We start from the raw sequence: 25,336 nt of genomic DNA on the forward strand, positions 1-25,336 counted from the left end.
GCAGCATGTGCCCCTGAGCCCGGCGCCCGCCGGAGAAGTAGCGCGCGTTGGGGCGAGCGAGACGCTTTCCAAGTTGGGCGCGTCCCAGAGCTCGCCGCCCCGCGCCTCCGCCGCCTGTGTCCGGAGAGAGGCGGGGCTGATGGGAGGCGCCGAGGTTGCTGTCGCCTACGGCCAGAGCCCGTCTTAAAAGAAGCCGGGCCAGTCTCCCCAGGGTCCCAGCTGGCGTCGCGCCCTCCGCCCGCGTGCGCTCTCTGATGCCTGAACTGGCGGTGGCCCGGGTGGGCCGCCCGCGGGGGGTGCCGGAGGGGGCGGGGGAGGAGCAGGGGGCGGTGTGATGGCCCTGGACGGCGAGCGGGGGGAACAAGAGGAGGAGAAGAAAAAGAAGAAGAAGAAAAAGAAGAGGAAGAAGAAGAAGGAGGAGGCGGCGGCGGCGGGGGCTAAGAAGAGCAGCTCACCCTTCGCGGCCACGATGGGGGAGAACGACGCCGCGCTGCGGGCCGGCGGCAGGGGCCTCTCGGACCCGTGGGCGGACTCCATGGGAGTGCGACCCCGCACCACCGAGCGCCACATCACTGTGCACAGGCGGCTAGTGCTGGCCTTCGCCGTGTCCATCGTGGCGCTGCTCGCCGTCACCATGCTCGCGGTGCTGCTCAGCTTGCGCTTCGACGAGTGTGGGGCGAGGTTACCGCCCGGCGCCGACGGCGGCCCCGCCGGCTTCCCAGCGCGCGGCGGCAACGAAAGCCTTCCGGGTTCGGCCCGGCGCAACCACCATGCTGGCGGAGACTCCTCGCAGCCCGGGGCAGGCGGGGAGGCCAACCCTGAGACCCCGTCCGCCCGGCCGCCGTCGGAAGAGGAGCGGGAGCAGTGGCAGCCGTGGACTCAACTGCGCCTGTCGGGCCACCTCAAGCCGCTGCACTACAATCTGATGCTCACCGCCTTCATGGAGAACTTCACCTTCTCCGGGGAGGTCAACGTGGAGATCGCGTGCCGGAACGCCACTCGCTACGTCGTGCTGCACGCCTCCCGTGTGGCGGTCGAGAAGGTGCAGGTGGCCGAGGACCGGGTAGCCGGGGCGGTCCCGGTGGCGGGCTTTTTCCTCTACCCGCCAACCCAGGTCTTGGTGGTGGTGCTGAATAGGACCCTGGACGCGCAGAGGAATTACAATCTGAAGATCATCTACAACGCCTTGATCGAGAACGAGCTCCTGGGCTTCTTCCGCAGCTCCTACGTGCTCCACGGGGAGAGAAGGTACGGAGGGAGGCGGTGCCCGGCGCCGCCCCACCCAGCCAGGCTGTTTGAAACCGCCGGACAGCCGGCCACCCAGGGACCGGGCTAGCTTCGGATACCCGGGAAGCGAGGGATGGGGGAAGGAAGCGAAGGTGAGGTATGGCCATCACCCAGAACTCTCGGGGTCTCCCAGGTGCCTGGGCTCTCCCTGCGGCCAACTCCACAAACTCAGTCACCAGTGCCAAATGCCACTCCTCCTCTAGGCTGGGACCCCCTGCCCCGTCAAAGTTCCTTAGCCAGCCTGGGGCACACAGCAATTTTTTTTTTTTTTTTAAGGGTAGTGTGTAGTCTGAGCGACGTCGGGCCAGGGTGACCTCAAAAGCCTGCCTAGTTACCATCGAGGGAAAATTCGTGAGCCCCAGAGGCCAGGGCGGCAGCGCATCCCGGTTAGATGTCAGGACAGGGCAGGCAGGGCAAGATGCTCCCCTCCCCCACCATGCCCGTTTCTGGAAGGCGCAGAGTATTGGATAGGCTCTGGCTCCATGAAGTTTTACAAAACTGGAAGTGGAGATTCGGGGCAGTAAAAGCCAGTCCCAGTGACAGAGTAAGGGTGCGGGGGTGGGCTGGTGGTGGTGCTGGCGGCTGCCATGGTCACTGCCAGCGAGAAATGTTCTTGCCGGGTTCTGCCAGCTCTCTCCTAACACAGAGTGACTCCAGTTTGTTCACGAGTTACTGCCTCTGGAAATGGCTCCAGCGGTGAAAGGGGGAAAGCTAACCGTCAGTCTCAAATGCCTTGTTAGTGAGTGCCTTTGATGCTTTTTAGATTTGAGCAGTATTGTTTCTTCTTCTTCTTCTTCTTTTTTTTTTTTTTTTTTTGAGAGGCTATGGGACTCTCCATCGCTTGTTTAGAGCTTAGACTTCAGAGTCCAACAGAACTGGGTTCAAATCTCAGCTGCAGCTCTACTTGTGGTGAAGGCTTGAGGAAGCTGATTAAGCTAAGTCACCAATTCCTGACAGTAACAGCCTCTAGTGCTTAATGAGCATCCTGTATTAACTCAATCTCACAAGAACCCCATGAGATAGATGCTATCAACACTCCCTACTGTACAGATGGGGAAATGGAGGCCCCAAGAAGTCGAGTAACTTGTAACATCGTGAGCCAGAAAAGCAGGTTTTAGACTCAGGCAGTTTGGATGCAGAACCTATACTTTTAGTTTTAACTTGGGGAAATAATAATAATATCCGCATAGGATTGTTGCAGGTGTCCACGAGTAAATGCATTGAAAAGCACTTAACTCTGTACTTGGCACATAGAGTGCCCACTCATGTTATTAGTGTCCTGTGGTATGAGCTCACAAGCATGTTGTTGAATGAATAAACAAGTGATTCTTGCTTTTTTGCCCTAGCCCATTGCATTTAAAATAACTTTGATTAATTAAATGGCTGTAGGGCCAGGGAATAACCAAAATGAACTTAAAAATGAAATCAACAACCTTAGGAGTGGAGGCAGGTTGGAGATTAGTAATGATGCCACTGGCAGAGCCTCCCCTGTTCTCAAGAGAGCCTCACAACAGCAGAAAACTTGGGATCAGAGCAGTCCAGGGCTCCTGAGGTCAGCAGGTTTGGCAGTGGAGAGCTGGGACTCAAACTTTGGTTTTCTGATCCCTGGACCAGGGCTCATGATGTCTGGAACCTCTCAGAAGAAGCTGATATAGTATAAGAGGCTAGAGAAATTTCAGTGTGTTATAAGAGAACACAAAAGTGTTAGTATTTATAGAGTCCTGTGGTGTAGCCTCATCTAAATAAATTGTCCAATGCTTTAGTGGTTGTATGATAATTAAAGTCTCCTATAAGTGAATGTATAAATGATTCACTTTCAAACTCCTAATTTAATTAATTTAAACCCCCTCCCACCACTTTCTCTGACATATTCTAAAGAATACAGATTAAAAGGATTAAAAAGAAAATCCACGATCATATCAAATTTTGGGGAAAAGCATAGAAGGCACATTTGCATGTTATGTCAAATTGTCAATAGTGGGAGTTGCATATCCTTACTGATAAATCTTGCTGTGGTGAAATAAATACTTCCAGAAAGTCCTGTTCTTTGAGCCATGCCAAAATATATTTGGTGGAACTGAGCTTGTTGTGGTCAGTGCTTTCAAACGAACAGGACTCTTAAAAAGACCAGATGTTCCTGCTTGACCCATAACTGATTTATTGTACCCTAGTGCATATTTGTATTCAAACTCTCTCGTTCAGTTTTCCCCAAAGATGGTTGAGAGTTTAACCTAGTGCACATGTGGCTAAACTCTGCATCCCAATAGTTGTGCAGGATTTGCTGTTTCTGGAGATCCCAGGATGATTTTATTTCTAAACAGCCTCTTAGAGAAAGTACTTGTTCCTCTTTTTTCCTCTTCATTCCAAAAGGACATAAATGCAAACTCTAAATTTTCATTTGATTAGTGATTACTTGTCTTGGTCTTTAGTTAGTCAGAATTTTTGCCAATTTATCAGATAATTTCTGGAATGAAAATAAATATTTAATCTGGCAATGGGGAGTCACAGTGAGCAACCTGAAATATTTTAAAAGATCAGTACTACCATTCAGTCTACCTTACTTAGTCTATGTGGAAACAACTTGTTAATAATCAATCTGATTCTTTGACTCACTCCTCAGAGGTCTGAGAGATGTAATTTGGGTCAGGCAGGAAAATTAGACTTCACTATGTGCTGTATGCCTTTGACCCTTTGAAGGTTCCCTGGTTTTGTTCTACAGGGAAGACTTACCTCTCCTGGTTCCCATATTACAATAAGGGTTGGAAGACAAGCTCCCGATTAGAACCCAAGGCTTCTCCACTTGAGGCACATCTTTTATTCTCAGTTAGTCATTTGGCTAAAGGGAAATTCACCACTTGTTGAATATTGCAAATAAATTCTCTTAAATTTGAAATGCTTACACACAGCAGTAAATTACCTCTGTTAGGCAGAATATATACTCCCTTTTCCCTTAGGTAGGTGGGCAGCAGGCAGATGCGGAGGGTGTGTATTCACGCCATAATATCCTATAGTAGAATATGCTTGCTTAGAATTAGGCAAAGTCTTCATTTACCTGAAGTAATTGCCACTTTGGGGCAGCCAGATGGCGAGCATACCCGTGTTCAAAGTAGGGTACCTTAATTTAGATCCAGATGGCGGGATTGAAAGAGGAAATTTACCCAAAGTAAATGAACATTTTATTCACTTTCAAAAGGGAGACTGTTTTTCTGTGACAAACTTTGGGTCTGTGACATGCCACAGTGACAGAAGACGGGATGAATAAAGGAGGTCTTTTTCTGTCAAGGGTTATTTAGAGAGAAACCATGATCTCCAAGTAAAATGAGAAGATAAAATTGTGGTTCTCAAAGAGAATTGCCAAAAACTCCTTTGCAAAAATCTTGTGGAGAGCATAGAGGATTTTATGGGTAGTCATTGATCATTTGTGGTATTAGCATACATGGTTTGGTACCTTGTACTTTTTCTGGAGTGAATTAATAATCATAGTATTTAATAAAAACAAGAAAGCCACCATGTTGTTTTTATGTTGAAAGCAGCCCCATTTCTCCACTTACTCTGCTGAGGAGATATCTTTACATGAGCAAGTTGGAGTAAATGGCTTTTTGCCCCTCTAAAGAGGGCTCGGAACTGAAAAATCTGGGAGAATGGTTTGTTTCTTTGAAAACTTTTTATATGATTCCTTAATGGACTTAGCTCATTGTTTTCTTGTCACTGCACACATAACCATATGTCCAAACTGAGTCCAGTGTTGGATTTTGGTCACAATTCAAAATGCCACCAGTAAACTAAATCTAGAAACTATTGGGGAAAAGAAAGTTTTGACCATTTAATAATCACTTATTCAGGGAGGAAAATCCATACAATTGGTGTTTGTCTTGCTGTGCTTTTGATCACCTTGGATAGTAATACAGTATACCTTATTTATGAAAGAGTTAACTTAATTTGCCTGTGTTTTTATTTATTCAAAACAACTCTAAACAGGGCCTATATGCTCTGGATCTCTTTCAAGCAAAGATAGACCTGTGACTGGTTTCCCTGTGTTGGATTTGCATAACGTTTATTTCCTCAAATCAGTTTTTGCCACCGTGCATGTGGTTGGGCTTGAGACAACAGTACAGGGCAACAGTTTAGGTTTGCTTGAGGATGATGATGACATTTGGACAATATTTGTCTCTTTAAGAATAGGACTCACCTCTTTAAGCATGGCTTTAAAGAATGGTATAAAAAGAGTGAAGAAGAAATAGTCTACCTTTAACATGTAAGTGTTTGGCAGTCTGTAAAGAGGGGCATCCCTCCGTAGCCCCAGGCTCATCCTCCTACCCACCAGCCATGATCATCACCTTAGCGTCCTTTTAATTCTTTGTGTGTCCTTTACATCCTTTCAAACTTACAGTAGTGGCTGGGTTCTTCCAGAGTTTCTCAAAGACCCATGCCGTCCTGCTTTTTGCCACTAGAGAGTGGCTGCTCTCTCCAACAGAATTTTGCTACATAGGATTTGAGAGAATATAAAGATGCAAAGTACTTCCTGCCCTTCCCAGTTCTTCGGACAATCGGAAATGATTCACAGCCAGGCACAGCTGGATGGTGGTGAGTGGGCTGTGAGAGTGAAATAGGACTGACAAGATCGTACTGGGTGGGGCCGAGTTGAGGTGGAGGCTCCCAGGCTCCCCACTCCTGCCCTCCTTGCCTCCAGCTGTGCCTTCTCAGTCTCTGAAGAAACAAGGGGCCCAGGGTTTAAGGAGCTCCGGCAACAGTTGTGCAGGGACAGGGGAGAATGGATTCCTCCCAGTGCAGACCTGTGTTGATTTGCTGGGTGAAGTTTTAGTTTAAGTATTCGGATCTTTCCTCATGACTACACACTCAAAAAAAAAAAAAATCATAGGATGGAAAAAGAATGAAGTTGTAAAATTGCCACTGTTGGTTACTTTTTATATCTTTAAGAATAAGTGAGCCACTTTTAGTTGTGTTGCTGGGTGGAAAGGGGTGTGTGTGTGTGTGTGTGTGTGTGTGTGTGTGTGTGTGTGTGTTCAGGGACTCTGGAACCAGACTGCCTCGATTTATGTCTTGACTCTGCCGTTTATTAGCTTTATGACCTTGGCCAAGCTTCCTAAATGTCCTGCGTCTGGTATTCTTATCTGGAAAATGGGGATAATGATATCCTCTTTCATGGGGTTATTTGTGAGGATTACATGAGTTAAGTAATAAAGCACTTAGAATGGTGTCTGACAACCGGTAAGCACGTTTGTGGGTATGAAATATGATTATATTGTTACATGGCTGGACATCTACCCTTCGAGCTGGTACAAGGTCATTTAGGCTCAATGTTTTTGCCTTAGGTTTCCCCTTACTAGCAAGACAGTGGGAAATGGTCACTGTGGACATCCCTTCCACTGCTGTTTGTTTTGCCCCCCTAAGCAGAGTTCAAAAGATGGGGGAGAGGAAGAAGCAGAGCCCTCCCACAGTGAAGAAGGAAGAGAAGAGAAAGGCTGTGGTATTTCACAACTAGAGAAGCTCCATGCCTGGTCCAGACACTGAGATGGAGCGGAGTGAGGGGGTGGGAAGAGTGTGTGAAACAAAAGGAATTCACAGCTCTGATTATGGCCCTGTTCTCTGTCAGCAAACCAGCTACCAAAGGGTCAGGAGGGTGCCTTCCTTGTCACTGGAAGCTAGTACAGGAAAAGAAAAGCTCCAAGTACCGAGGGAAAGGCACATCAGTCGTTAGATACTGTTTTCAAGACTTTGTGAGTTTCACCAGTAGTAGTACTTCATAATACTTACGTAATACTTTTTCTCTTTCCACTATTAAAGAAATGAATCGCAGACACTAGTTTATTTATTCTTATGAAAACCTAACATTATGGCACAGGAAAGTAATTTTAGTGCATTCGTAATACTCTTCATCAATGGTGATCAAGTACTCAGTGCTCATTTTCGATAACAGTATTTAGTGCATAAAAATGAAAACAATTATGAATTTTATGCTCTGTTTTTATAACACGATTATTCACATGTGCACCACTTCCTACATACATTTTGCTGGCATTATTGCATTATGTTTTTAGTTTGCTAGAATGGTTATTTGAAAAACAATAGACTACGTGCTTGCTTACAGCACTGAATATTCAGCAGGAACACTTCTCTTCTGAAATGGCAGAGTTTTACTGACTCATTGAAGTACATAAAAACACACAGTCTAAACAATGACCCATTTTGGCTTAAAATGTTTTGTCATTGAGTAATAATTTGCATTTTGATGAACAACCTTAACTTTAAATGGGACGTGTAACTTCCATGATCATGTAACTTTGTTCAGTTTCTGGAAACAGTTGAATAGTAGCTGGATGATCCACTGGATCACTTCTTTCGATCTTGGGAGTTTTTATTACCAATTTTAAACTATTGACACCATAGGCAAATTGCAGTTGCAATAGAAGCAAGTTCAAAGAGCATTTTTCACTGTGCTGTATGTGTGGTCTGCACAGATGTGGCCAAAATGTAAACTTCTCAAAAACGCCTTGCGATTCTTGAGGTTCTTTTGGTTTTGGTGGGCTCCGCAATGAAATATGAATCAATCTGAATACTAGCAGTGTTATGCAAATGTTTGTTTCTTCTGCATATTTTAACTTTATGAAAAGGCAAACTGAAAATAATGGAACAGAAATTGTATCATATACTGTAATTTGTTGGCAGTATCAACCAATGTTAATGCATTACTTCTGCTGAATCTTATAATGACTTGACACAAGTAGCTTGCCTCGTGAACTTCCGCAGAAATAAGAAGAAATCAATTCTCTGTATCCTTAAGAGGAAACATAGAGCTTTAAGCTCTACTTCTTAGCTCAAGCAAAATGTCAAATAGACAAGTTGTTAAGAAATCAAGTAATTTATTTTAGATGGAAGAGAATTAAAATACATGTATATTATTCATATTTTTCTAGTTATGCTAAAGTGACATTCTTGGAATGACACTTCCAGGATATCACTTTTGGAGGTGGAATGTTTTTTATGATAATAGAGGGATTCCTTAAAAGATAAAAATGATTTTGTTTGAGAAAGCAGGAGAAAAATAGACAACAAAATGCTCTTCCCCATTACCTTCTGCCTCATGCTGTTTTATTTTACTTCTTGCAGTATTTACATAGGTATTTCACATCTTTACTCTATATTAAAATGTTCTCTATTTTTAATTAATTTTTTTGAATTTTTTTCTACCTGGTGTACTGCTACCACCTCAAACTCCACCTGAAATTTGCTCAGAAACCAAACTCATTATTTTCTGCTCCAAATCCCTTTCTCTAGAAGTCTCTGGCGTTTTTACTGATGGAAAGCAGTCTCACTTCCGCCAGTTGAAGGCAACCATAAAATATATGCAGCGAAGACAAGATTATGTTTCTGAAATCCAACAGACACTGTTGCCTGTTGGGGGCACTGAGCTTGAAACGGGCTCTCTTAGTTAGAAAGGAGACTATCAAGGGTGAGAGAGGTGTTCGAGGTAGACGGGCAACACTGGGCTCTGAGAAAATCGGAACCTGGAAGAGAGCAGACAGGGTGCGAAGTTAATATGTGAGGCAAAACTTTTTTTTTTTTTACATCTTTATTGGAGTATAATTGCTTAACAATGGTTTGTTAGTTTCTGCTTTATAACAAAGTGAATCAGTTATACATATACATATGTTCCCATATCCCCTCCCTCTTGCGTCTCCCTCCCACCCTCCCTATCCCACCCCTCCAGGCGGTCACAAATCACCGAGCTGATCTCACTGTGCTATGCAGCTGCTTCCCACCAGCTATCTACCTTACGTTTGGTAGTGTATATATGTCCATGCCTCTCTTTTGCTTTGTCACAGCTTACCCTTCGCCCTCCCTGTATCCTCAAGTCCATTCTCTAGTAGGTCTGTGTCTTTATTCCTGTCTTACCCCTAGGTTCTTCATGACATTATTTTTTCTTCTTAAATTCCATATATATGTGTTAGCATACTGTTATTTGTCTTTCTCTTTCTGACTTACTTCACTCTGTGTGACAGACTCTAGGTCTATCCACCTCATTACAAATAGCTCAATTTCGTTTCTTTTTATGGCTGAGTAATATTCCATTGTATATATGTGCCACATCTTCTTTATCCATTCATCTGGTTATGGATACTTAGGTTGTTTCCATCTCTGGGCTTTTGTAAATAGGGCTGCAATGGACATTTTGGTACATGACTCTTTTTTTTTTTTTTTTTTTTTTTTTTTTTTTTTTTTTTTTTTGTGGTATGTGGGCCTCTCACTGTTGTGGCCTTTCCCGTTGCGGAGCACAGGCTCCGGACGCGCAGGCTCAGCGGCCATAGCTCACGGGCCCAGCCGCTCCGCGGCACGTGGGATCCTCCCAGACCGGGGCACGAACCCGCGTCCCCTGCATCGGCAGGCGGACTCTCAACCTCTGCGCCACCAGGGAAGCCCCATGACTCTTTTTGAATTATGGTTTTCTCAGGGTATATGCCCAGTAGTGGGATGCTGGGTCATATGGTAGTTCTATTTGTAGTTTTTTAAGGAACCTCCATACTGTTCTCCGTAGTGGCTGTACCAATTCACATTCCCACCAGCAGTGCAACAGTGTTCCCTTTTTCCCACACCCTCTCCAGCATTTATTGTTTGTAGATTTTTTGATGATGGCCATTCTAACTGGTGTGAGATGATATCTCATTGTAGTTTTGATTTGCATTTCTCTAATGATTAAAGATGTTGAGCATTCTTTCATGTGTTTGTTGGCAGTCTGTATATCTTCTGTGGAGAAATGTCTATTTAGGTCTTCTGCCCATTTTTGTATTGGGTTGTTTTTTTTTGATATTGAGCTCAATGAGCTGCTTATAAATTGTGGAGATTAATCCTTTGTCAGTTGCTTCATTTGCAAATATTTTCTCCCATTCTGAGGGTTGTCTTTTGGTCTTGTTTATGGTTTCCTTTGCTGTGCAAAAGCTTTGAAGTTTCATTAGGTCCCATGTGTTTATTTTTGTTTTCATTTCCATTTCTCTAGGACTTGGGTCCAAAAGGATCTTGCTGTGATTGATGTCATAGAGTGTTCTGCCTATGTTTTCCTCTAAAAGTTTGATAGTTTCTGGCCTTACATTTAGGTCTTTAATCCATTTTGAGCTTATTTTTGTGTATGGTGTTAGGGAGTGATCTAATCTCATACTTTTACATGTCCCTGTCCAGTTTTCCCAGCACCACTTATTGAAGAGGCTGTCCTTTCTCCACTGTACATTCCTGCCTCCTTTATCAAAGATAAGGTAACCATATGTGCGTGGGTTTATCTCTAGGCTTTCTATCCTGTTCCATTGATCTATCTTTCTGTTTTTGTGCCAGTATCATACTGTCTCGATTACTGTAGCTTTGTAGTATAGTCTGAAGTCAGGGAGCCTGATTCCTTCAGCTCCATTTTACGTTCTCAAGATTGCTTTGGCTATTCGGGGTCTTTTGTGTTTCCATACAAATTGTGAAATTTTTTGTTCTAGTTCTGTGAAAAATGCCAGTGGTAGTTTGATAGGGATTGCATTGAATCTGTAGATTGCTTTGGGTAGTAGGGTCATTTTCACAATGTTGATTCTTCCAATCAAAGAACATGGTACATCTCTCCATCTATTTGTATCATCTTTAATTTCTTTCATCAGTGTCTTATAATTTTCTCTATACAGGTCTTTTTTCTCCTTAGGTACGTTTATTCCTAGATATTTTATTCCTTTTGTTGCAATGGTAAATGGGAGTGTTTTCTTGATTTCACTTTCAGATTTTTCATCATTAGTATATAGGAATGCCAGAAATTTCTATGCATTAATTTTGTATCCTGCTACTTTACCAAATTCATTGATTAGCTCTAGTAGTTTTCTGGTAGCATCTTTAGGATTCTCTATGTATACTATCATTTCATCTGCAAACAGTGACAGCTTTACTTCTTCTTTTCCGATTTGGATTCCTTTTGTTTCCTTTTCTTCTCTGATGGCTGTGGCTAAAACTTCCAAAACTATGTTGAATAAGAGTGGTGAGAGTGGGCAACCTTGTCTTGTTCCTGATCTTAGTGGAAATGGTTTCAGGTTTTCACCATTGAGGACGATGTTGGCTGTTGGTTTGTCATATATGGCCTTTTTTATGTTAAGGAAAGTTCCCTCCATGCCTACTTCCCAGAGGGTTTTTATCATAAATCGGTGTTGAATTTTATCGAAAGCTTTCTCTGCATCTATTGAGATGATCATATGGTTTTTCTCCTTCAATTTGTTAATATGGTGTCTCACGTTGATTGATTTGCATATATTGAAGAATCCTTGCATTCCTGGAATAAACCCCACTTGATCATGGTGTATGATCCTTTTAATGTGCTGTTGGATTCTGTTTGCTAGTATTTTGTTGAGGATTTTTGCATCTATGTTCATCAGTGATACTGGCCTGTAGTTTTCTTTCTTTGTGACATCTTTTTTTTTTTTTTTTATTAGTTTCTGCTTTATAACAAAGTGAATCAGTCATACATATACATCTGTTCCCACATCCCTTCCCTCATGCATCTCCCTCCCTCCCACCCTCCCCATCCCACCCCTCCAGGCGGTCACAAAGCACCGAGCTGATCTCCCTGTGCTCTGCGGCTGCTTCCCACTATCTATCTACCTTACGTTTGGTAGTGTATATATGTCCATGCCTCTCTTTCGCTTTGTCACAGCTTACCCTTCCCCCTCCCCATATCCTCAAGTCCATTCTCAAGTAGGTCTGTGTCTTTATTCCCGTTTTACCCCTAGGTTCTTCATGACATTTTTTTTAAAATTTTATTTATTTATTTATTTTTTTTTTTAAATTCCATATATATGTGTTAGCATACGGTATTTGTTTTTCTCTTTCTGACTTACTTCACTCTGGATGACAGACTCTAGGTCTATCCACCTCATTACAAATAGCTCAGTTTCGTTTCTTTTTATGGCTGAATAATATTCCATTGTATATATGTGCCACATCTTCTTTATCCATTCATCCGATGATGGACACTTAGGTTGTTTCCAGCTCCGGGCTATTGTGAATAGAGCTGCAATGAATATTTTGGTACATGTCTCTTTTTGAATTATGGTTTTCTCAGGGTATATGCCTAGTAGTGGGATTGCTGGGTCATATGGTAGTTCTATTTTTAGTTTTTTAAGGAACCTCCATACTGTTCTCCATAGTGGCTGTACCAATTCACATTCCCACCAGCAGTGCAAGAGTGTTCCCTTTTCTCCACACCCTCTCCAGCATTTATTGTTTCTAGATTTCTTGATGATGGCCATTCTGACTGGTGTGAGATGATATCTCATTGTAGTTTTGATTTGCATTTCTCTAATGATTAATGATGTTGAGCATTCTTTCATGTGTTTGTTGGCAGTCTGTATATCTTCTTTGGAGAAATGCCTATTTAAGTCTTCTGCCCATTTTTGGATTGGGTTGTTTGTTTTTTTGCTATTGAGCTGCATGAGCTGTTTATAAATTTTGGAGATTAATCCTTTGTCAGTTGCTTCATTTGCAAATATTTTCTCCCATTCTGAGGGTTGTCTTTTGGTCTTGTTTATGGTTTCCTTTGCTGTGCAAAAGCTTTGAAGTTTCATTAGGTCCCATTCGTTTATTTTTGTTTTTAGTTCCATTTCTCTAGCAGGTGGGTCCAAAAGGATCTTGCTGTGATTTATGTCATAGAGTGTTCTACCTATGTTTTCCTCTAAGAGTTTGATAGTTTCTGGCCTTACATTTAGGTCTTTAATCCATTTTGAGCTTATTTTTGTGTATGGTGTTAGGGAATGATCTAATCTCATACTTTTACATGTCCCTGTCCAGTTTTCCCAGCACCACTTATTGAAGAGGCTGTCCTTTCTCCACTGTACATTCCTGCCTCCTTTATCAAAGATAAGTTGGCCATATGTGCGTGGGTTTATCTCTGGGCTTTCTATCCTGATCCACTGATCTATCTTTCTGTTTTTGTGCCAGTACCACACTGTCTTAATTACTGTAGCTTTGTAGTATAGTCTGAAGTCAGGGAGCCTGATTCCTCCAGCTCCGTTTTTCGTTCTCAAGATTGCTTTGGCTATTCGAGGTCTTTTGTTTTTCCAAACAAATTTTGAAATTTTTTGTTCTAGTTCTGTGAAAAATGCCAGTGGTAGTTTGATAGGGATTGCATTGGATCTGTAGATTGCTTTGGGTAGTAGAGTCATTTTCACAATATTGATTCTTCCAATCCAGGAGCATGGTATATCTCTCCATCTATTTATATCATCTTTAATTTCTTTCATCAGTGTCTTATAATTTTCTGCATACAGGTCTTTTGTCTCCTTAGGTAGGTTTATTCCTAGATATTTTATTCTTTTTGTTGCAATGGTAAATGGGAGTGTTTTCTTGATTTTATTTTCAGATTTTTCATCATTAGTGTACAGGAATGCCAGAGATTTCTGTGCATTAATTTTGTATCCTGCTACTTTACCAAATTCATTGATTAGCTCTAGTAGTTTTTCGGTAGCATCTTTAGGATTCTCTATGTATAGTATCATGTCATCTGCAAACAGTTACAGCTTTACTTCTTCTTTTCCAATTTGGATTCCTTTTATTTCCTTTTCTTCTCTGATTGCTGTGGCTATAACTTCCAAAACTATGTTGAATAAGAGTGGTGAGAGTGGGCAGCCTTGTCTTGTTCCTGATCTTAGTGGAAATGGTTTCAGTTTTTCACCATTGAGGACAATGTTGGCTGTGGGTTTGTCATATATGGCCTTTATTATGTTGAGGAAAGTTCCCTCTATGCCTACTTTCTGCAGGGTTTTTATCATAAATGGGTGTTGAATTTTGTCGAAAGCTTTCTCTGCATCTATTGAGACGATCATATGGTTTTTCTCCTTCAACTTGTTAATATGGTGTATCACATTGATTGATTTGCATATATTGAAGAATCCTTGCATTCCTGGAATAAACCCCAGTTGATCATGGTGTATGATCCTTTTAATGTGCTGTTGGTTTCTGTTTGCTAGTATTTTGTTGAGGATTTTTGCATCTATGTTCATCAGTGATATTGGCCTGTAGTTTTCTTTCTTTGTGACATCCTTGTCTGGTTTTGGTATCAAGGTGATGGTGGCCTCGTAGAATGAGTTTGGAAGTGTTTCTCCCTCTGCTATATTTTGGAAGAGTTTGAGAAGGATAGGTGTTAGCTCTTCTCTAAATGTTTGATAGAATTCGCCTGTGAAGCCATCTGGTTCTGGGCTTTTGTTTGTTGGAAGATTTTTCATCACAGTTTCAATTTCAGTGCTTGTGATTGGTCTGTTCATATTTTCTATTTCTTCCTGATTCAGTCTTGGCAGGGTGTGCATTTCTAAGAATGTGTCCATTTCTTCCAGGTTGTCCATTTTATTGGCATAGAGTTGCTTGTAGTAATCTCTCATGATCTTTTGTATTTCTGCAGTGTCAGTTGTTACGTCTCCTTTTTCATTTCTAATTCTATTGATTTGAGTCTTCTCCCATTTTTTCTTGATGAGTCTGGCTAATGGTTTATCAATTTTGTTTATCTTCTCAAAGAACCAGCTTTTAGTTTTATTGATCTTTGCTATCGTTTCCTTCATTTCTTTTTCATTTATTTCTGATCGGATTTTTATGATTTCTTTCCTTCTGCTAACTTTGGGATGTTTTTGTTCTTCTTTCTCTAATTGCTTTAGGTGCAAGGTTAGGTTGTTTATTCGAGATGTTTCCTGTTTCTTAAGGTGGGATTGTATTGCTATAAACTTCCCTCTTAGAACTGCTTTTGCTGCATCCCATAGGTTTTGGGTCATCGTGTTTCCATTGTCATTTGTTTCTAGGTATTTTTTTATTTCCTCTTTGATTTCTTCAGTGATCACTTCATTATTAAGTAGTGTATTGTTTAGCCTCCATATGTTTGTATTTTTTACAGATCTTTTCCTGTAATTGATATCTAGTCTCATAGCGTTGTTGTCGGAAAAGATACTTGATACAATTTCAATTTTCTTAAATTTACCAAGGCTTGATTTGTGACCCAAGATATGATCTATCCTGGAGAATGTTCCATGAGCACTTGAGAAAAATGTGTATTCTGTTGTTTTTGGATGGAAAGTCCTATAAATATCAATTAAGTCCATCTTGTTTAATGTATCATTTAAAGCTTGTGTTTCCTTATTTATTTTCATTTTGGATGATCTGTCCATTGGTGAAAGTGGGGTGTTAAAGTCCCCTACTATGAGTGTGTTACTGTCGATTTCCCCTTTTATGGCTGTTAGTATTTGCCTTATGTATTGAGGTGCTCCTATGTTGGGTGCATAAATGTTTACAATTTTTATATCTTCTTCTTGGATCGATCCCTTGATCATTATGTAGTGTCCTTCTTTGTCTCTTCTAATAGTCTTTATTTTAAAGTCTGTTTTGTCTGATATGAGAATTACTACTCCAGCTTTCTTTTGATTTCCATTTGCATGGAATATCTTTTTCCATCCCCTTACTTTCAATCTGTATGTGTCTCTAGGTCTGACGTGGGTCTCTTGTAGACAGCATATATATGGGTCTTGTTTTTGTATCCATTCAGCCAATCTGTGTCTTTTGTTGGGAGCATTTAGTCCATTTACATTTAAGGTAATTATCGATATGTATGTTCCTATTCCCATTTTCTTAATTGTTTTGGGTTTGTTATTGTAGGTCTATTCCTTCTCTTGTGTTTCTTGCCTAGAGAAGTTCCTTTTGCATTTGTTGTAAAGCTGGTTTGGTGGTGCTGAACTCTCTCACCTTTTGCTTGTTTGTAAAGGTTTTAATTTCTCCATCAAATCTGAATGAGATCCTTGCTGGTTAGAGTAATCTTGGTTGCAGGTTTTTCTCCTTCATCAATTTAAATATATCCTGCCACTCCCTTCTGGCTTGCAGAGTTTCTGTTGAAAGATCAGCTGTTAAGCTTATGGGGATTCCCTTGTGTGTTATTTGTTGTTTTTCCCTTGCTGCTTTTAATATGTTTTCTTTGTGTTTAATTTTTGACAGTTTGATTAATATGTGTCTTGATGTATTTCTCCTTGGATTTATTCTGTATGGGACTCTCTATGCCTCCTGGACTTGATTAACTATTTCCTTTCTCATATTAGGGAAGTTTTCAACTATAATCTCTTCAAATATTTTCTCAATCCCTTTCTTTTTCTCTTCTTCTTCTCAACCCCTATAATTCGAATGTTGGTGCGTTTAATGTTGTCCCAGAAGTCTCTGAGACTGTCCTCAGTTCTTTTCATTCTTTTTTCTTTATTCTGCTCTGCAGCAGTTATTTCCACTATTTTATCTTCCACCTCACTTATCCGTTCTTCCTCCTCAGTTATTCTGCTATTGATCCCATCTAGAGTATTTTTAATTTCATTTATTGTGTTTCTAATCATTGCTTGTTTCATCTTTAGTTCTTCTAGGTCCTTGTTAACTGTTTCTTGCGTTTTGTCTATTCTATTTCCAAGATTTTGGATCATCTTTACTATCATTATTCTTCAGGTAGACTGCCTATTTCCTCTTAATATGTTAGGTCTGGTGGGTTTTTATCTTGCTCCTTCATCTGCTGTGTGTTTTTCTGTTTTCTCATTTTGCTTATCTTACTGTGTTTGGGGCCTCCTTTTTGCAGGCTGCAGGTTCGTAGTTCCCATTGTTTTTGTTGTCTGTCCCCAGTGGCTAAGGTTGTTTCAGTGGGTTGTGTAGGCTTCCTGTTGGAGGGGCCTGGTGCCTGTCATCTGGTGGATGAGGCTGGATCTTTTCTTTCTGGTGGGCAGTTGCACGTCTGGTGGTGTGTTTTGGGGTGTCTGTGGCCTTATTATGTTTTTAGGCAGTCTCTCTGCTAATGGGTGTGGTTGTGTTCCTGTCTTGCTAGTTGCTTGGCATAGGGTGTCCAGCACTGTGGCTTGCTGGTCGTTGAGTGAAGCTGGATGCTTGTGTTGAGATGGAGATCTCTGGGAGATTTTCACCATTTGATATTATGTGGAGCTGGGAGGTCTCTTGTGGACCAGTGTCCTGAAGTTGGCTCTCCCACCTCAGAGGCACAGCACTGACTTCTGGCTGCAGCACCAAGAACCTTTCATCCACACAGCTCAGAATAAAAAGAAAAAGTAGAAAGAAAGAATTAGTAGAAGAAGAAAGAAAGAAAGAAAGAAGGAAGGGAGGGAGGAAGGAGGGAAGGAAGGAAAAAAGGAAAGAAGATGAAGTAAAATAAGATAAAGTATGATAAAATATAATAAAGTTATTAAAGTTAAAAATAATTATTAAGAAAAAAAAACGGACAGATAGAACCCTGAGACAAATGTTGGAAGCAAAGCTATACAGACAAAATCTCACATAGAAGCATAAACATACAGACTCAGAAAAAGAGGAAAAGGGGAAAAAAACATAAATCTTGCTCTCAAAGTCCACCTCCTCAATTTGGGATGATTCGTTGTCTAAAGGAGGGAAGGAAGGAAGGAAAGAAAGAAAGAAAGAAGATAAAGTAAGATAGATTAAAATAAAGTTATTAAAATAGAAAATAATTATTAAAAAATTAAAAAAATAAAACGGACAGCAGAACCCTAGGACAAATGGTGGAAGCAAAGCTGTACAAAATCTCACACAGAAGCATACACATACACACAAAAAGAGGAAAAGGGGAAAAAAATCATAAATCTTGCTCTCAAAGCCCACCTCCTCAATTTGGGATGATTTGTTGTCTATTCATGTATTCCACAGATGCAGGGTACATCAAGTTGATTGTGGAGCTTTAATCCACTGCTCCTGAGGCTGCTGGGAGAGATTTCCCTTTCTCTTCTTTGTTCTCACAGTTCCCCGGTCTCAGCTTTGGATTTGGCCCTGCCTCTGCATGTAGGTCGCAGGAGGGCGTCTGTTCTTCCCTCAGACAGGACAGGGTTAAAGGAGGAGACGCTTCGGGGGCTCTGGCTCACTCAGGCCTGGGGGGGGGGGGGGAGGGAGGGGCTCGGGGGCGGGGCAAGCCTGAGGCGGCAGAGGCCTACGTGACGTTGCACCAGCCCGAGGCGCGCTGTGCGCTCTTCCTGGGAAGCTGTTCCTGGATCCCGCGACCGCAGCAGTGGCGGGTTACACAGGCTCCCCGGGAGGGGAGGTGTGGAGAGTGACCTTCGCTCACACACAGGTCTGTTGGCGGCGGCAGCAGCAGCCCCAGCGTCCCACGCCCGTCTCCGGAGCTCCTTTAAGCGGCGCTCTTAATCCCCTCTCCTCGCGCACCAGGAAACAAAGAGGAAAGAAAAAGTCTCTTGCCTCTTCGGCAGCTCCAGACTTTTTTCTGGACTCCCTCCCGGCTAGCTGTGGCGCACTAACCCCCTTCAGGCTGTGTTCACGCCGCCAGCCCCAGTCCTCTCCCCGCGCTCCGACCGAAGCCCGAGCCTCAGCTCCCAGCCCCGTCCGCCCCGGCGGGCAAGCAGACAAGCCTCTCGGACTGGTGAGTGCCGGTCGGCGCCAATCCTCTGTGCGGGAATCTCTCCGCTTTGCCCTTCGCACCCCTGTGGCTGCGCTCTCCTCCGCTACTCCAAAGCTCCCTCCCCCCGCCACGCGCAGTCTCCGCCCGTGAAGGGGCTTCCTAGTGTGTGGAAACCTTTCCGCCTTCACGGCTCCCTCCCAGTGGTGCAGGCCCCGTCCCTATCCTTTTGTCTCTGTTTTTTCTTTTTTCTTTTGCCCTACCCAGGTACGTGGGGAAGTTTCTTGCCTTTTGGGAGGTCTGAGGTCTTCTGCCAGCGTTCAGTAGGTGTTCTGTAGGAGTTGTTCCACGTGTAGATGTATTTCTGATGTATCTGTGGGGAGGAAGGTGATCTCCGCGTCTTACCCTTCCGCCATCTTCCCCGGAAGTCGACATCATTTTTTAGAGGACATCAGGTCCAAGTGGCAAGTGAGGATGCTCATGTAAGCAGCCAGGGTGTGGGCCCTTTCCGGACAGAAAATCCTGCTTATTTATTTGTAAGTAAGACACAGAGATCTATGCACAAGCAGCATGCCTGCATCCAGTGCTGTGCACTAATGTGCAGACCGAGTCAAAACTTTTTTAAAGGTTTATTTCTGTGCTACCAGTAGTCAATTGGCTCACTTCTCCAATCTGTCTGTGACCCTTACTACCCAGGAATTTACGCTTCCTCCTCCATAAAGCCTTCCTTCAATTCTTAAGACTGGTGGTTCTCAGCGGGGTCAGTTTTGCCTCCCAGGGGACATCTGCAATGTCCGGAGGCATTTCGGTTGTCACAACGGGAGAGAGGGGGTGCTACTGGCATCTAGTGGTAGAAGCCAGGGATGCTGCTAAGCACAAGATGGCCCTGAGAAAGAATAGCTATCCACCCTCGTATGTCAGCAGTGTCGAGAATTCTACCACTGACTCACCAATACTTAACATTAAAAAAAAAAAAAGTCAGTAGTGCCAAGGTTGAGAAACCTTGCTTTGGAAGATGTAATTTCTTCATTCATTTCCCCTCGTTGTCATGGCTTTTTGTTCGATACCTGTTTAGGCATATGTTTTATTTATTTTATCGGAGTATAAACTCTTTGAGGGAAGGGAGTACATCTATTTATCGTTTTCTCCACAGCGTTGAACACTCAAAAATGTTGACTAAGAGAAGCAAATGCGTTATAATAGATCTTGTAGCAAAAAGCCATTTAGCAGTAACGTAATTTAATATTTTTAAAACATCTCGTCAAATTCAGGGAATATTTTATTTTTTAATTTTTGTTCAGTTATAGGATCTCAAGCTTGGAAAAGACCCTAACTGTAATCTAGTCCAACTGCTGTTCTTTTCCAAGGGGCTTGTTTTGATTTGCTAAATACTGAATTGAAATTCAATTGCAGTCGTCCTCAGGTGCCAGACTGTGAAATTGGTCTTTCCTCATTTAGACATTATCAAATATATGCGGCCCTCAGTGCATAGATATATACTGTGTGTAGGAATTCATTAAGAATATTAATTGCAGAAAAAGTCACTAGATGATCTTTATAGTTCCTTTCAACTCTGAGAATCAGTGATTTCAATTGCTAGCCTTACTAACATATTTACTTACTATATGAGGGAAAAGGAGACTTGAGCACAACATGATTCTTCTGCATAAATATTTGGTTTATTAATTTCTCATTAGCCCAGAGGTATTTAGATCTTCTACATCTAATAAATTCCTACCCTTTAATTACTTAATACCAAAGACACCTTTGATTTTTTACTTAATGACTAATACATTCTAAGTACAGCCTCTCTGTTGAACTCTTGCAGAACTTTCCCCTAGTATCATTAGTTGTTTCTTATGTATTATATATATTTCCCTTTTCAGGTAGATTGCAAAGACCTTAAGGACAAAAATGGTTATATCTTTTTAAAAAAAAATCCTACCACACACTTAATAGAGCGAAAATCACACATAGCAGATAATATCTATTTGCTCAATGACTGGAATTAGATTTCTCAGACACTTGAAAGTTAAAAGGGAACACTTTTCCTCATATATTAAATTCCATAGGTGTCTTTTAAATAGCCTCAGTAGAGAAATATGAAGCTCAGTGGACATTTTAATAAGAAAGGTAAGACTCAAGAACATATGTAAGACAAAAGCACGGGCAAATTGTAAATGGGTGCATCTTAATTAAAAGTTACTGACACTCCGTTAAGCAAGAACTATATTACTATCAGTAGAAAATAGGAAAAAATATTACCAAGATGCTGGCAAGTTTGGAAAGAAGAACCTTTATTACCAATAGTCAAATTAAAACATGGTTTATAAATTATGGCTAAAGATTAATTTTACTGTTTTTGAAATAAAATTACCTTTTACTCAGACACACAAAATGTGAATTCTAGACCCAGCTTTGCACTAATTGCCTGTGTAACTTTGGATAAATCACTTAACCCTACTGGAACTACTTTTTCATTTTAGGAATTTATGAGAGCTGGACAATTTGTTTCTAAGATTGCTTCCAACTTTAACCTTATATTTTTCTGAAGATTTATAGTTAAAACTTCTTTCCTATACATTACCCCATTTTATCATCTTGACAGTTTTGTAAGGGAGGCCGAGAAAATATTATTTTCCTTCTATTAATGAAAAAATAGACTCAGGTAGTTAAGTGATATATCCAAGCCTGGTATGCAGCAGCCCAGTACTATTTCAAGATAATTCTCAATTCCCCTCTCTCAGAATAAATATACAATTAATCTTTAAAATGTCTTATTTTTCTCTGTTTCAAAACTAAACTTTTAAAAAGTAAGCCGTCAATAATGCATGTAAGCTTTATAATTTTACAAAAGTATAAACATTTACATTTCATGGTTTGAGCCAGGGATAGCCAGTAAGATTCAATACACATGTCAACACCTACTGATTGGTAGTAACTGCCTGAAGTGCTGTGCTGAGAGTAATTTTAAGGCCAAGTTTTGGCTTAGCGGGAAAGTGTGCCATGTGAGATTAACCATGAACACTGTGGATGATGGAGAGGGGAGGGGTGGCAGAACTACTATGGGGAAAGAGCCTTTTAAAGAAATGACTTGTAGCACTCAGTAATGTTTTATGAAGGGTCTGTTATTGACTTATGTCCAGTTTTAACTAGTATTATTTTAACAGTTTAATTAATTTATGTCATGAATGTTTTCATAAATAATGGCCCCATTTTTAAGTTAAAAGTGTGTCCTTCTTCAAATACTTAGAGTGTTTTGATTTGTAACCATAACAGTGAAAGAATATAGAGGGTGCTTCTGGAGCTTTAATGAGATGCAACTTTGCAGCTTGATCTGAAAACTTGAGGGTATTAAATATTATATATATATATATATGTGTGTGTGTGTTTGTGTGTGTGCACACATTGGTGTATTTATTATATAGATATTAGTTAATTTACTTTATTATATTAACATATAATAACATATTATTTATATAGTAAATATATATTATGAGTGGTAAAAACCAATGGTGTCTGGATTATTCTATGTAAGTGTATATTATAGCACTCCAAGAAAGGCTGAAGATATTGTGAATCAGTGGCTGCTGCTTATTAACTGCCTTCTGGGTGCTGTTCATCTATTCACAGTGATAGGTGCTTTACATCCCCTTTTCCATTCTACTAAGCTTTACAATGCTTTTTAAGTTAGGCATGATTATTTCCTTTTAAGCAATGAACATGTACACCTTAGGGAAATTTAGTAATCATCCAAGATCATACGGCTAAGAAATGTTGTGGAGCCAGAATGCAGACCAAGTTTTGTCAGATTTCAAAATCCTTTTCCTTAACAAAATCAGGCCATGTCTTACTGATATTTGAGGACATAGATGTTTCTCAGTGATGGTCTATGCCCTGCTTGTATCTGATGACAAGTTTTGGATTTTGATTTCATTGTCTTTACTGGTTGTACAGTTTTGGAGAGGAGACTGAGGCATACCAAAAAGAAGAACCATTATTTTCCAATACTTGCCAATATGATGATGAGTTGTTTTTCTGTAAAGTGTAATATTTTGTCTAATAAGCATGGCTCTGGGTTTAGAGAATTTCCTTTAGTTGAGACAAAAGTTCCCTGAAGAATTTTCATTGTTGGGGAAATATGTATGAAGTATGCTTCCATGCTATTCATGCACTTAAGTTTGATTCAGAAAAAAACTGTCTCATAATTTGGCTAAAGCGTATTATTTTAGAAGCAGAAGCATATAAAATGGTTATAACTGAACTCAAGCCACAAATGTAATTGAGAATGTCATTTTCTTTTTTCCAGGTTCCTTGGTGTTACTCAGTTTTCACCTACACATGCCAGAAAGGCATTTCCTTGTTTTGATGAGCCAATCTACAAGGCTACTTTCAAAATCAGCATCAAGCATCAAGCAACCTATTTATCTTTATCCAATATGCCGGTGGAAACTTCCGTGTTTGAGGAAGATGGATGGGTTACGGATCACTTTTCACAGACCCCTCTCATGTCCACGTATTATTTAGCCTGGGCAATTTGCAACTTCACATACAGAGAAACTACCACCAAGACTGGGGTTGTAGTAAGTATTTCAAGCTTAATGTTGTTTCTGGATAATGTACACTGATTTTTGGATTAACAATGAATCATTTCTATTCTCTTCGCAACTTACATAGATGAATTCTTTCCTTAATCCTTGGAAGGAAAATTATCTTCCTGGTTTCAGAGTCAGAGAGGAGCTTCTCTTCTATACCCAGCCCTCTTATTACTTTAATCACCTCCCCACTCCTGCCATTCCTGTCCTTCTTCATCGCCTGAGTATTTCTGGAACAACTATTGTCTGTTATGGGAAATTGCCTCCTTTTATTTATATGATGGTAAAGCTTCTTTTTACTGTAAGATATTTCAAATATACAGAAAATGGGGAGAATAATATAATAAACTTCTACTAGCCAGCTCTATAGAATCTAAACATTTTACCATCTTTGCTCCAGTCTAATTTATTTTTTGAGAAAGTAAAGCATATTGGATAGAGTTGAAGCCCTCTGTGGACACCTACCTGATCTCATTGCCTTGCCTCCTACCTCCTGCCTTGCCCTGAATTTGGATTTTGCCATTTCCATGCACCTTATCACACAATTATTAAGTATATTATTAATTATTAAGTATAAATCTATTTACAATACATTCCATGCTTTAAAATTTCATATAAGTGGTTTTATATTATAGATATCATTCTGCAACTTTATTTTATTTTTTGCTTAAAATTTTGTTTTTGTGGTTTATCTGAATAGAGTGATTGAGTGAATATATCAAAATTTGTCATCCTCCTATAAATGAACATTTTAATTTTTTTCTGATTTTCATTGATTAACAGCAATGCTCAGTGAACATTTTTGTACATAAGTTCTTCTGCCAATGTGTTAGAATTTCTGTAAGGTACAAAGCTTCTTTTAGCACATAGCATGCAAGTGTATAGAAATATGTACTTAGAGAAGGGTGATATAAGGGAAGCCTAGAGAATTCACTCTCTGTATTAAATTTATAACAAGAATCAGTTGGATTCTTTAGGATCATTACCATTTATAACAGCATGGTGTTCTAGGCACTTTTTACATATTACTGTATTGCGTTAGTCAGATTAAGTCAGGTCATGCCTCTTAAGAGCTTTCTCCTCATTTCAATGGCCTACACAATAAATATGCATTTATTTTAATTTTCATGTCAACCCTAAAGCAAGGTATTATAATTCCATTTTTCCAAGTGAATAAAGTAAATTTAGATTTAAAGAGATGAAGTAACTTTACCAGAGTAAAAAGTAAGCAAGTGGTAGGGCTGCAAGAAAAACTTCTATTGGTCTGATCCCAAATTTGGGGCTCTACGCACCCCACGCCCCTCCCCATGCCCTAGGAGCTCTGTTTCACCATTTCACCTGTGTGTCGATATGAGAATTCAGGTAATGATTCTGTCCATCTGGTGGCCATTGTATTTGGTGTTGCTCAAACATAACAGAAGAAGTGTACAGAAATCTATATTCTTATTCTGTAGGAAGTTCATAGCTCCATAACAGCCTAAATATTGAATAATGGGTTTGGCTAAATAAATTTTTCTCACCGTTACTTACAATTTAAATCACTGTGGAACCCATTTAAAATATAAAATCTGCCTGCATACAAAATTAATGCCATTATTAAAGAACTGTGTATAGTGAATTAATCTACATAATCATTAAAACAGTACCTTAAATGCTGGCTGTAGAAGGCTAGAAAAAAGATATTTTACTCTTTTGGACTTCTTATTTGGTATGTTGAATTCCTCTGATGTTTGTTATGTCTCCTATGGATACTTCAAGGCTATACATGTTGGACCATACACAGAAAAGGAATACTAAGACATATCATTCCCTTATACATCTTCAAAAGTTGATGACTGACTACTTGATGTGGGTCTGTTAGGAACATAGGGTACATTGGAAGTGTTTTTCCTAGTATGATTTCTTTAAAATATCCTAAAACTATTCTCAGCTGTACACAATTATGCTTGTTGCTAAGTGATCCATATTTAAAACCAGACACACTCTAATTATTTAGATATGACTTCGATTAGAGTTAAGAATTCAAGTAATTAGTAAACATTAAAAAATTCCTACT

The 25,336-nt window shown here is 40.6% G+C and overlaps 1 protein-coding gene across 1 annotated transcript in view; it reads left to right on the plus strand.

Annotated features, from left to right (window-relative positions):
• Window positions 1–334: 334 nt before the first annotated feature.
• The window catches only part of TRHDE (thyrotropin releasing hormone degrading enzyme), a gene marked incomplete at both ends in the record, with an annotated part of 409,908 nt that continues 384,906 nt past the window's right edge, over window positions 335–25,336 (plus strand). The window contains 2 exons of the mRNA XM_079715341.1: window positions 335–1,248; window positions 22,995–23,268. Of these exons, the coding sequence (XP_079571467.1) occupies window positions 335–1,248; window positions 22,995–23,268 (1,188 nt within the window). The remainder of the gene's footprint in view (window positions 1,249–22,994; window positions 23,269–25,336) is intronic.

This window comes from Hyperoodon ampullatus (genome assembly GCF_949752795.1).
Source record: "Hyperoodon ampullatus genome assembly, chromosome: 11".
Classification (NCBI taxonomy): Eukaryota; Metazoa; Chordata; class Mammalia; order Artiodactyla; family Ziphiidae; genus Hyperoodon; species Hyperoodon ampullatus.